The 14,016-nt window shown below is 37.9% G+C and overlaps 1 protein-coding gene across 7 annotated transcripts in view; it reads left to right on the plus strand.

Moving 5' to 3' along the window:
* The window catches only part of LOC111254325 (solute carrier family 25 member 35-like), a 59,547-nt gene extending 53,064 nt beyond the window's left edge, over positions 1-6,483 (plus strand). For 6 of the 7 annotated variants that reach the window (XM_086975005.1, XM_086975007.1, XM_086975008.1 and 3 more), the window contains 3 exons: positions 3,999-4,201; positions 4,316-4,546; positions 6,348-6,483. In XM_086975005.1, coding sequence (XP_086831131.1) covers positions 3,999-4,201; positions 4,316-4,474 — 362 coding nt within the window. In that variant the 3' untranslated portion in view covers positions 4,475-4,546; positions 6,348-6,483. The other variant, XM_086975003.1, reaches the window with a different exon arrangement.
* Positions 6,484-14,016: the final 7,533 nt, after the last annotated feature.

A 14,016-nucleotide genomic window follows, 5' to 3' on the forward strand; every position in this document is an offset into this window, starting at 1 on the left:
TATATATATAATATTTCCCGTATTTATTAGAATCTATGGAAAAATTTTCTTATATATTATATATTTTTATCCTGAGATATGACTTCTACCATAGAGTTTTCTGGTCGAGCCGAATTTAGGTACAAAAAGTCATAGAAACCTTCAGTGCCATTTTCGGCAGAATCGACATATGGCTATTTTCAAATGTTTACTGAACTAAAAGTATAAGATCAGATTGATACGAAATATCCGTTTTTTTTCTATCAACCCTTATTTGGTAATAGTCAAGCGTTATATGCCGTTGGGTGGCATAGAATAGTAATTTTATGCTTCTTCGTCCTTTACCGAAGTCAAAAAGCTGCCAAAACAATCTGCATTACTTCTCCAGCTATACCTGAGAGACTTTTAGTATTTTGGATATAAGAAACACAGTCTAATCGATTTTTCGAGTTCGTTATACATTATTCAGAGAAACAATTTTTAAATAAGTCTGTGCCTCTTAGCTATATAGGCTTTAGCGTACGCGAAGTAAATATTTGAAGATGCTTCCTTTCGACAGACAAAAAAGCGGAGTAACAGATTCGTTTTTACACTTGACACGCCCATCTTTGGAACGTATTTGAATAAAATGGTCGCAGTAAGCTTTTGAGGCAAATTATCTTTTTTCTAATAACACTTACTAGCAACCGAAAAATTAGAAACAGGGATTAATATACAAAAACCAATGAAACTCTTGCGATAACACATTACACTGTTTTGACTATGCACATTAGAATTAAAATTATTGTAGATGTGTTTTTGAAATTTTGTAGTCATACTGCGTCAAATACGCATCGAGAAATGCCCCGTTTTTCCAGTTGTACAACAACTTTTGTTCACAGATTTTTCGCACGGCAGTTACAAAAAAAGACCTTATTTTCGTCTTTATCGTCTCAAATCAACCGAGTATTTTTTTGAAAATAGAAAAGCTAAAGGAAGCTAGATCTGGTGAATTCGGAGCCTGAGATTATACAAGCGTCCAGTCTTCTTCGCAAAAATCGCATTGCAAGTAGTTCTATGTGAGCACATACATTACGGTAGTGAAAACCCTTTGACCTTTCAATGAGGGTTCAGATATATATTTCTATTCCCACTGCGCTATGCAGCTTTTTTAGAATCTATCTACAATACACCTTAATGATAATTAACCCACCCATTATGAATTTTTAATGCAAACTCTTTGATAAAAGGAGTTCGTCTTCGGCCTGGATCTAGTCGTTTCGTTCATTTCGGGTTCGCCTGTAAAGTACAATTGTATATTCGTATTCACACCAAACTTCTCTACCTAGTTATCTCTGTCGTTAGCTACAATGACACGTTGGAAGGAATTTGGCTTTTCCTTGAGTTCGTTAGTGTTGTCCTTCGACAGGTTTTAATGGGTTGCCATTTACTCAAAATTCGGATCATCCGATTCAGTCCTTCCTGCGGGCCTTCTCGCCTCCAAATGGTCTTTCAGAATAGTTCCAAATAGCCCGTGTGATATGCTGAATTCTATATGCTAATATTTTTAATTAATTAAGAGCCTCATGGATGATCAGCCGACGACAAAGCACGACCCCATTACCCCACTTCGATTACGGTCTAGATTGAGGAAAATAAAATCATTACTGTTCCACTTTATGTGTGGTCGTTCGGTGTGAAATGTGACGTGTGTCAGCCTCATACTTCGTTTTTCTATTTATTTAACTTGAAAGTGAGTCTTGCGGAAGGTTTCATGTGAAGGGGAGTAACGATAAGTTGACGGCTGTGGCGCGAGCCGATTCGTCCCAAGGTGCATCGGTATTAGTATTTAGGTCTAGTATATGCGAAGGTGCTTTACCTGTTCATTTCGGTAAAATTAATAAGGTAAAAAAATTGGACAAATGGGTTTGGGGGGGGGGGGGGAAGCAGAAATGCAGAAACGCTTGCTTCTCTGTGATCTAATGTTACAGCAGTGACCCACTTCTGCATAGAGTTGTTACTTGTGACAAAAAATAATTTTCACGAGCCTTACGACACATATAGGTGTTCCGAATGCACATAAAAATGTGATATATATATATATGTTATGCCGCTCGTTGGCTTCTGGTACCATCTTTAGGACGTGCGGCGAACTGCCCAAATTAAAATCCTATAAACTCAACTGGGTTCGTACAATCCATATGGAGCCTTTTAATGATTCTGTATTTATTCTGATCATGCGGTAAGTGCTTGGTCACAAACAAAAGTGAATACATGAAGTATGTTTGATTAATGAAAAATGTCCCTCGTCGATAATCACAGACTATTACTGCAATGGGCAAAACAACTGGACCGGCGGACGCTGCCTTAAAGCAAACGTAAATCTGTAAGAGCATATGATGTCTGTCTTCGGTGACAAGCGCTGTCCGCTACGACTTATTAATTCATTTGTCGACTACGGCTGAAGTGCGCTGTTATTTCGCATTGGGCAGCCATAAATTAGTAACGAGGGGTTAATTACTCTTATTTCTTGATAACGCCTGAGTTCACACTACAAAGATCATAGTCGCAAAAGTGCATGAGTTACAGTTGGAGGCTCTCTTTGTCATCCACCGCATTAACCAAATATTGCGCCCACAAGTTACCACTTTCCTTAAATCTCGCCAGCTTCTTAACAGGAAAATGGTTTAGATCTCAATATAAGATGGAATTTGTTTTTAAAAACATTATAGGTTCGTGCTTCAAAGAAGGCACAAAAATCTATAAAGCAAGCTCTTACAGTAGCAGAATAAATAAGTTACCATTTAAGTCAGCAGAAAGGCACAGATTGGAATGATGCAAGTTCCGACAAAAATAAAAGAACTAACTTGTAAAAAGAATTAAAAAAGTTTTAGTCCACTATGTCGTATTTCTTACTGGAAGATCTAGTATATTCAAAAAGTTATTTGAGTCTTTGACTCGTTGAGTAGCTCCACGTAACCTTATACATATTTTACGTTATGTTTTCTTTAATGCTTGTTAAAATTGCTTGCTGTAAGCCAATATTTAACTATAGAATATTAACTTTGAAACATACGTAACTAAATATTTCGCGTTGCTCAAATCAAACTAGGTCTTCTTTTTAATCACATCCCGAACTGTGCTTCATTGTTTTTCTTCTTAGGGCTACCCGAAGTGTTTCACTTCCCATTAGAGCTCTACATTAGGTCTCTATATCCTTAAATCTTAAGTTTTTCGCCTTCTCGTTTCCGGCTAAAGTTAAAATCTTCTTACTAATTACCATATGTATCTTCATGTTGATTTAGCTGTCTGTGTAGCTAATGCTCAGTTTTTTCTAACGTAATCACATCATCTGCAATTGATCCCGGGCACCGTTTACTCACGTAGGCACATCCTCAATATACAGTGAGAACAGCTGGCCCTGCTGTTTACCATCTGTGCGTTCGAATCTGCTATAGTATTTTTTAGAACCAAGTTCAACCAAGAAATTATACTGAAACGCTTTTACCTAATTCTAATTTTGCTTTACGTGTATAACAGAAACACGCAAAGGGACTTCGTTTCCAATTACGTAAACGCGATTATTTAGTCTATAAGGTTCAGCGGCGCTATTTAGCATGTTCAAAAGGTCATAAAGTAACCGCACCATATTCTATTATATGTTAGATGTGCTTTGTTTATTATTTATGCATCGAAGTCAGCGCTCTGGCAATTGCTGAATGGCTGTTTACTTGTGATTTACATCGTCATATTTAATCTATATTGCTATCTTTTGTAAAACAATAGATAATAGGCTATACTGCGTCACTTGTCGCCCTTTTTAAAGCGGGACTCAAACAGACTTAGATCTCGTAGTTTTTGGAGTTACAATTATTATTGCTTGGTTTTATTTTTCTAGGTCCCGATTATTATTGAAGCCTGGCGATGAGGTCGTTCATTGTTGCTGAGAGGCCACAATATTTTATGTCGATTGCCGCGCCTCACATGCATAAGACTTTTCAGGAATTCGAGATATCTAACAATATTCACCGTATTTTTAGGGCAATATCTCGTACTTCCAAATGCCCCTGGTAAGCACCGCAAGTATCAGTCTACTCCTGAATATAATTCGGCACTGGCATCGCAGCCACTTTCGTTTTTGTTTGACGCTATTCTGTTTGTCAACCCTTCTCTCCATGGCCGGCACAGAGCAGCTCATGTCCCGTCTATGGTGTGCCGATGTGCTCTAAACCGAATTTTACGGGTACGATTTGCAATTTCTCTCCAGAGTACACCGTTCCCGTTTCCATCTGTCCTAGATTCACTTTATGTTCAGTTTTGTCGAAAACTTTAAAAAGCACATCGTTTTTTCTTTTAGGTCCTAAAGCGAAATCATTTCCTTTGTGGTCTTGAACGCCCCGATTTCTGCGCCTACGGTTACTGCATCAGCAACAAATTGGTTGCGGTTTTATTGAAGGCCCGCCGCCAAGTATATCCACCAATCTTCTATGGATTCTACAAACCTTTCATCTTTTAGAAACACGCCTAACAACTCAGCGTTGATTTTCAACACCAAGCAATATATTTATGTCCAAATTCATTATAAATGGTACTGGATCAGTTTATGTATATATAATAACTCAGTAATTTTGATATGTTGATAGGCCATAATTACATAGTTATATCTTTATATAGCCCTGAACAAATATATCTCTTCCGAAATACCCAGTGCTCTTTTATCATATATTTTCCTTATAAAATGAGCACACAAGTTCTTCGTGTTATAAGGTATATTATAATTAGCCTTGTTTTTCAGTTTATCGCTATTTACGTTTTCTTTTAATTGTAGAGATTCTGCCGCTTCGTTTAGTCTCCCGTTACCTTTCGTTCCAGAAATAATGGTTAAAAACAATGTTAGATGCCTATACTTTCTAAATTACCTTTTTATACCTGTTGCCTAACATGCAGGTTTGTTTTGGATATTTACTACATCATGTTTTGTTTCTTATTATTATATTTCCTCAATATATGTTGTAATTCTTAAGCTCTAGCTCGCTTCTGATAAAGAATTGTATTTCTATAGCTTCATTTACCTCGCTGGTAGAAAATGTCTTTCCTTTCTATAGTATTGTTTTTCTACACTTTTTTAATATAGCATCAGAGCGTCTTCTTTTAATGCCTTTGGATTTTCTCGCTGCTCCTGTATTCTTTACGGCATTTTTTTTTTCCACTTTGTCCCTTTCCCGCTACCTCACCATTCCCCTTACCTATGCCCTACACCTCCCATATTTTTTCGCGGGATCCGTATGTCTTTGCTATATTTTCCTAGCAAATCTTATTCATTTAATTTTTGTTCAGATTTATCTTCCTGTTTCGATGTGCTACGTTTGTCGAACTTTTTGTTTCGGTGCATTCTTGGCTCTATTCTTCACTTCCACTAAAGCATAATCGTCTTTTGTAGTTCACCTATTTGTTATCTTTTGTTAATATATAATGTATTTTCAAGTCTTGTTTGTCCTGTTATATTTACTATGTCTAGCCTCGTTTTCTGGACGAGCTCCGCCAAGGGTGCTACTCTAATCTTTTGTCCATCATCCAATTTGCTGGCATGTGCATTAATACCTTTCAGGATAATGTCGTTATTTTTTATTTGCCCTCTGTTTCTTAGCACTTCACATTTCCTTACTTCTGATATGTATGCCCCGGCTGTTGTCATAATGATACCTTTTCCCTCTCCTATTAGCTTATTTGTAGTAATCCCAAGGTCATTGTATATGTCATGTCTTTGACTAATTTACCTACCTCTAAATTTATTTATTGCCTGTTCTTCGTTTTCGTAATGTCAGTTATGTTTCTATATAGTTGGTGAAACTTCGTCGTTTATCAAATGCCCTTTCATAATCTGCCGTTAGATGTGCACTATCACGTATACTTATACTAATGTATTACAGGGAGAAAAATCAAGGCGTGTTCATCAGTAAGTTCAGTAAGCTTATTTTTCGTTACTGCGACTATCTTCGAGATGCCGATGCCTTCTCTCTTCACACAACGAGGACCATTTTATTAGACCAATTCTAGTCTTATGTAAATTGCTTTCATCTAAATGTGATTATGATTCTCTCCACTAACTTGACGTATTATAGGCCAGTGTTTAATTACCGGATCTGTTAACTGTGGTTGCATTCAATAGTTTTGCCCATGGTTGAACAACAATTGTTAATACCAATCAATAACAGTACTTACATAAACTACTGTCTGTTTTATAAAAAAACAATTTATTTTTTGGAGTTTATTCGTCTGACAAATAATTATGCTATCATGCACCAGTTTTAGAAAGAAGAGTTTATGTGTTAAACGCGCGCGTACTTGTTAATACATTTAGCCCAATTTGCATGATGACATTGTTGCAGACGTGTGGGACTGTTTCCGGCGTATCAAGGCCCGCGAAGGCCTACTTGCCTTCTGGAAAGGCAGCACAGGAGCTTTCTTCTATGTGATGATCACATCATCGATAACACTTGTGTCATGGGACGAAATGAGGCACGTACGCAACGCACGCCTTAATTCAAGGGACTACATTATTGATTTTGGGTACCAATAGAAGAAAATTAGGCTGCAGTTAAATAGTTATAATCCAATTTCATTCTATCAAAAATGGTTAACCGGAAGACGTGGCTTTTAAATTCCTATGCATGTGGTACAAATATTGTACATATATATAACACAGCAACTTGAAGTACATTTGAAAGGAAGTTGTATTATGATCATCAACTTATCTACGATATTTTTAAACAATGAAAGTCACATTCACTCAGTTTATGGCAAAGTGAGACGTGAAGCACGAACGAACGAAAAACATGCCACATGTAAGTACCATGTATTGGACACAAATATACCGTCGACGATTGTTACACATTCTTGTCTATCGTTTTGATGTTTTCCTAAATGATTAAATGTCTGATATTCTATTTGGCTATTATATCCTACTTATCAGGAAACTTCTAATCTCTGAGGTGATGCAGACAGAAATTATCATTTGTTTCATTTTAAATTCAAAAAAATTTAAGTTACTTATTTTTATTAGTAATAGTCAGAAACTTTATATATAGAGATCAACAGCACAATATGCCAATATCAAATAGAGTATATAGAAACATTTAAAAAATCGCGTCATATGGCTTATACGAGTCTTGTGGAGTCTATTACACTAATTTAAGAAATTTTTAGAGGTATCGCAAAGATGGTAGAAGGTGAAAACGAGCTACTGATATCTTGTCCAGCAACTGGAGCATCTAATTATGTCGTCAGGCTTGTGGAAATCTGGTTCTGTGAAGGGTCTACCATAGAAGCCACGAAGCTAAACGAGTGACGACATGTCCATTTAATCGATTCATCTCGCTTCACACGCTGTTCTCCATTGTATCCGAAACAAAAGAAATGTTTGTTCCGGATCTTTATGTGTACTTCCAGTGCTATATTTTATCCTACAGTGGAGAGCCTTGCATAGTTCAGTCGTGCAGGTCTCACCGTTATAGAATCTCCCAAATGACGCGTATCCCATACATTGCGAGCAGAACTAGCTTGCGGTCGAACAAATTGGAGCGGTTGTGAGGGACAAGCGATTTGATCGTTTATGTGGCCAACATCGCCTTCCTGCATCTTTCGGTTAGGTGCGCAATGAGACTACCGTTCGCGGAGAAGAACAACCCCGAATACAGGAATTAATTCACAAAGGAAAAAGGGAATTTGGCGGGGTGCAAGGCGCTGTCGCGTCTCCTCTTCTAAACATCGCCCCCTTCCTTGTTAGGTTTACGGTCAGCCGCAATTCTGTAACAGCCGCATAAAACCAAGCCAAAGCTTGCTTAATTAAAGCCGTCTCAGGCCAAAAAATTACTTTATACACACTTGGAATCACACATGTTATGTGTGATTAAAGAGAATACTGGATAATATGAGTAACTCTTAAAATGACTGCAGTATATATTTATAAAGTAACGGGTAAATGAATTTTGTTAGAGCTCAGGCGTGTTATCATTAAGAAGAGTTCAAGTTTGGTCTACGTAAGCGCGCTAAGCCTTAGAGACTTTTATAAGCCTACTAATCTTAGACACATATAGGGTAATCTAGACTCGAAACTGCGCGTATCTATGATAGCACAGTGGTACCGTATTTGACTATCAGGGATATGCAGCGGCCTAAGCCGGACACAGAAACTGTACATTTTCTGGAAAAACGAGCCGCGTGAAGCAATGCTTAACGGCAGGACGAGACATAAAGTTCCAAACACTAACTTTTAAGATTCGAATATAATAGCTCGGTTTATACAGTTTGCTTAGGTAAGATTTTGTAGCAATACCAGATAATAAAGCTGCAGTACAAAGAACAGCAAAAAGAAACTCATGGAAAGTCTTGGAAACTTTTATACCTTTCAATAGTATTTCTTAGGTGCACCTGATGTTTTCATAAAAAAATCTCTTTTACCCTCTTATTATACAACTTCCGTCTTTCCTGATTTACTTGAGTGTAACGAACGGATCGATCCGTGATACACTATAAGTTCGGCATTGCTTCCTTGTTCGTCAAGTGTCTAGGTTTTTAAAATGAAAAAGCAAAGAGAAAACATTATTACACGGTAGTACCTTTTTTCTTTGAATATAGGTCGAGAAAATCTCGTACATACCTCCTCTGTTACTTCGTGGATATCTTCACTTCATCATATATTTCGGGCGGTGCAAAATCCTAATGACAAGTGAAGAGAGCACAGCTCGCGCCGCACAGTCCGCTGTATGTGGTACTAGGTCATCTCAAAGTAGCTTTTGACTCGGCGCCCAAAGATCATATTATGCTCTTTTTCGCCTAGGTAGGTTTTGTAAGGAACGTGCTTAATCCCTTTATAGTTATACACAAAAATAGTACAATCAGCAGCGACAAACCCGTCGAACTTTAGCCCATATCACAGTCTGGAGTTGAAAGCCTGACCCGGGGACACGGCTTGAGGCCATTATCCGGCTGAAAACCTTATCCTGCACCTCCCAGATTATAAAAAAGGGGTTCAAATAATTTATGGAAACGGGTCTACGACGTGCGGGCCGGGGCTAGTAATAAGTAAGGCCTACTGTATTTGAAACTTTCTAGGAGCGGATTCCGAATGCAGTCTCAAAATAGAGACCGACAATAAACTGACCAAAACGGAGTTGATGAGATTTAGAAGGAGAGGCAGGATCACGGTCACTGACACTTCGTACCTAGCTTGCTTACCCTTCGGTTATCACGGATACTTATATTTGAGGTTGCTTGTCTTCTTTAATGGCTAACTTTCGATGGTGCACGTCTTTGAAGGATGCAGGAAAGCAGCGGCGGTTTTATGGGCTATCTAATCGCTCTACCATACACTGTCTCTTGTAATTTCGATTGCAGCGTATGAGACACACATCATTTGGAAGAACTTTCTTGCTCAAAATAACGTTAGGATTGCGCACGATGCGAAGTCCAATTGAACACGGATGTCATCATGTGATTCATGACTCGCTTTATCGTTATGGATTCTGCTGACACTGAATGCAGTTGTAATAAATATCATGCAATCCCCTGACCTTAAGACGTTTGGCAAAGTGTTTCAATTCAAGCTGATAAAGTCAGTCCGTTTGGAAAATTCATATGATTTTTATGTTTGTATGACCTTACGCTAGTCTATTGTTAACCTGTATATTTGACGTATTTACTGCTACCAGTTAATGAAATAAATTAATAAACATCTCGCACAATCATTACTGCTCTGAATTGTGTTTTCTCTCCACCGGATGAAAGTCGAACAATTTTATCACAAAATCGATATGCGGCGTCCATGGCCATGTCCTTTGTTTTGTTCACAGAACCGAATTATCTGGCAGCCGAAGGTTTCGGTTTTACAGCGCTCAACATATGGACAGTTTACTTCACTTTTATACCTTTATCAGGCAATAGGTTCTTAGTGCGGTTTTCTTAGCGACGTTTATGGTCTTGTACACCTCAGGCGGCTTAACCGTGCTTATGTCGCTTGTACTAAACCACATTACTACAACCTTACTACATAACTGAGGTCAAAACAGCTGTCGGAGAAATCTTTTAGTGCTTAATCCTTAGGTAAAGGAACGCACTATAGACAGCTGTTGTTGATTGCTTTTGGCGAAAAAATCGATTCTTATCTCATTGAAAGGTGCGACAGTAATTCAAGTATCTGTTTTCTTTTTCAAAGAGAACAGGAATGAATTGGACTTCCTTGATTTATGGTAAGACTCATTGCTGTAGTATTTAACATCTACCTTAAAAAATATCATTTCAATATCCTAACATATTCGTCTCTTTTTACTGAGCTTTCTAAGTTATTATCGTAACTCATTGTAGCCTGTGTAGCCTTGCCTTTCCAAACACGTCCGTCGCAGAATTATCTGTGCGCGTTTTGCTTGATCTGCAAGCTTTGCTAGAGAATATCTGATCGAATCTCTTCAATTGCCAACAGCTTTAGGCCAAGTTGAGCACTGTAGATGCGTCTGAATTTTTACTTATAAAATCTTCCCTGAAACTTATGAAAACCAGTCTCATAGTCGTTTATCATTGGTTGAGATTAGCTGTTGGGGAATGAACTGTATGCTGCAAAAGACCCATAGCACATATTTAACCCTGGGTAGGTAGAATTTTAGTCGACGTCTAACCCATACATCCTGTGTGCACAGACCCATCCGCCAAAAGGATATCACAGAGCCTTCCCTACAATACACAGGAAGATTACTGGATTGCTCATTTTTTGAAATTTTCTGTTGACACAACGATGTGAGATTATTTCTATTTCCGCCAAAATGGCACACAACCACCGGCTCTTCGCCGTTGGCCTGGTCAGTTCAATCTGTGCCTTTTGGCTGAATACATGTTTCACTCCTCGTGGTCGTTCTAGCACTTTTTAAAGTGGATCATTCGTTGTTTTCTCGATCTTTTATCATTTGCTTGCATAGTCACACGCGAGTGTGACATGTGTTTCTGGACTTTGGAAGCTACGCTTTTTACACCTCTCTGTTGTAACCTTCGTAGAATGTCGTTGTCTGCAACCCTTCTAGATACAGTTTAAGGGACAGGGTAGCCATTCCGAATTATCGAAGCATTAGGATTTTTGCTATGTGTACTTTGATGAAGGTGTCAATTGACTTTACGTTGCTTGTTAAACCTCGAAATAATTTTTTTTTTGGTACTTACGCGCCTCTCTCAGCTGTTGTGCAAATATATTTTTGCAAAGAAAAATCGATTTCTCAAGTCATAATTTATAGAAATGAGCTTGAGCAATTCTATTTAGAATTGCTCAAGCTCATTTTTTTTTTTAAAAACCTAATATAACTGTCCACCGACGGTATCAAATCACATAGAACATATACTTTTCTGCCATCTTGAAGATCATCCCATCGGTACCTCTGTCCATAAGGTTTTTTTGCGTTCGGCCCATAAATGTAAATCTCTTCTAAGCCTTATTTTTTATTATCATTTCATGTAAGAATTACGCAAATATGCACATCACAATTTCTATTATTATTATAGTAACGGTAAGTACTGACAGACCATTCTATTTAGCACAATACGTTCTACAATGATTATGATCAGCTGATCACTGAACATAATTATTCCTATCAACATATACAAACATATACATATCGTTTCTAAAACGTATTACTGCAGTGTGTAACATCTGGTCAGAAAACCTAGAGATTCAGCACAACCTCATACAATTATATGTAGTTGAACTTGGCCCCTTTGAGGTAAAAAAAATTTATCAACATAAATGTGGTGAAAGCGATGGAAGAATCCAAAAACTGTCGAGATTTCCGATTTCGTGCATTCAATGCAGATTTTTGTACTTACTTACTTACTTACTTACTTACTTACTTGCAAAATGCATGAAAAACACATTCTGCAAGTAAGAAAGATAAAAATTAATTCTAGTACCGACAATCCTCTACGGCTGAACGGATTTGTTGAACGGGTTTGAAGAGAATTCAATATGGCTACTCTTGTGAAATCAATGGGTCGCCGTACAGTAAAGACAGCGATAAACAATCTAACCGCAGAACATGAACCGCTGGCTGAAGAAAATCGATAGACTACTGCAGTAGCTACATGATATTCGCATTTATCTTCAGCATTATGAAGTTCAACAACGAGAACGGATGGGTCCCCACGTCTACGATAATTAGAAACGTGCCTAGTCGCGACAATAAATACTGATATTCGTATTTACCTTGATAATATTCTATACGTTCATCCTATTCCTATTCAATTCCTCTAACAGCAAACAACATAACAAACTGAGTGGAATGAAGAACGATTACTACAGTGATGGTACAAACCTCGAAAGAAGTTGTGTCAAACGATAAAAAACAAAAAGCTGCCGCACTGCCCACCATAGCACGCCGTGTCTGCACTAGAAGAATACTCGAGTCAAACCAAAATTTCGCTTTCAGCTCCGTGGACCTACACCGACAAGATTCCTCATCTGATGTACACCCTATTGTAGTCAAAAAACTTTGTTTTTTCTTTTGAGAAATAATGTGTGCATCTTGTTTACGAACATGAAGCCTAAAATTTAGGTATTTCTCTTGATAGTGTGAAGCTCTAGCCAGCAGCTTCTCATTGCAATAGGATCCGCTGAATTCCTCGTACTTTTTGTTAATTTTGAGTTTAGGGGCAGAGAAATGTGTTTTTCTCCTAAATATTGTAGTTCGATATATAAAACTTTTCGAACGTGTAATCCTTAGCTTTTTTTCTAAGGAAGCATTCATTTCTTTCCACTTCTCGGCGATGATCTTCCATGGCACCGTTATACGATCACAGCAACGGTGGTCTTTAATAATAAACCCAATGCGTTTAGTAAGATTTCTAGAAAAATCGGCTCGGTACAGAGAGATCACAGTATCTCAGAAAAAAAAAAAAGAAAGAATCGAAACAAAACGGTATAGATCGATTGACCTAGCTATTTATTTGAATTAGATACGGGACGAAATCCTTAGGATCTGCCGAACTTCGAATTTGTCTTCTCTGCCATTTTTCTCGGCTTAACTGTTCTTTGCAAGTCAGGAACAGTACTGTATAAGAAATCCTAATACGATACTTGGTTTCTGTTACCCAAAAGCCTTATCCTTGTGTTAAGCGATTTGTCAGAGTGAGTATGGACGAGAACACACGAAACAACAAAACAACACTCCGATTTATCCTTGGGCATCTTACAGAAGAGTTAGATATCATGTTGGATAATTTTGAATGATTATTTGGAGACAACAGTTCGCAGGTACTTCACCATGATAATGCTCCGCTGCACAGGTCACTGTTTGCATCGCGCTTTTTAGAGAAAACTTCGATGTCCGTGTATACCAAATATAGCCTCGTGGACCTTTTTTCACGTTAAAAAAAATCCTAATAAAAACTCGTGGGGATTAAACAAGTTCCAAAAAAAAAACGACAACAGAGTTGAGGTTGATTCCAACGATTGAAGCCGAAAGATGCACACCCCTCTTTCTTCCAGGAGCTTTCGCTGTCTATCGTTACAACGCATTCAGTAATGTTGATCGAGAGCCTATTTGAGTGGTCAAGTTGCGTTGCATTTAGTATCTCGTGTGTCTCGAGCTATTAAATGTAGTGCATGCCTATGCAAAGGCCATATCTACTAATTTTTCTAACGGTAGACTACGTTAGTACCACAGAGCGACCTAACTCTATAACGTGGTAATTAACCCTAAATACTGACGCTAAATTAGGCTAGTTTTTATGGGTCAGTCTGTTTGTTGTACGATATTGAGTAAACCACGGTTCTTCACTAGACCTCAGGATACTGGAATCGACTCCTTTTAGCTTTGTCACAGTGGTAGCAAAACGACTGGTGGTCTGTCTTATTTTTTAAAATATGGCGTTGTGTCAACACGACAAGTCGTATTGAGTTAATTTAGAAAATCTGATTTGACTATTTTAAACTCTCAAGTGAGTCTTACTTCCTACACACTTTCTACAAAGGCCCTTGCTTCATTTTTAATGGTCAGGACAGTAAGGTTAGAAGGTATTGCATTG

Source organism: Varroa destructor, unplaced genomic scaffold, assembly GCF_002443255.2.
Source record: "Varroa destructor unplaced genomic scaffold, Vdes_3.0 BEIS01000007.1, whole genome shotgun sequence".
Lineage (NCBI taxonomy): Eukaryota > Metazoa > Arthropoda > Arachnida > Mesostigmata > Varroidae > Varroa > Varroa destructor.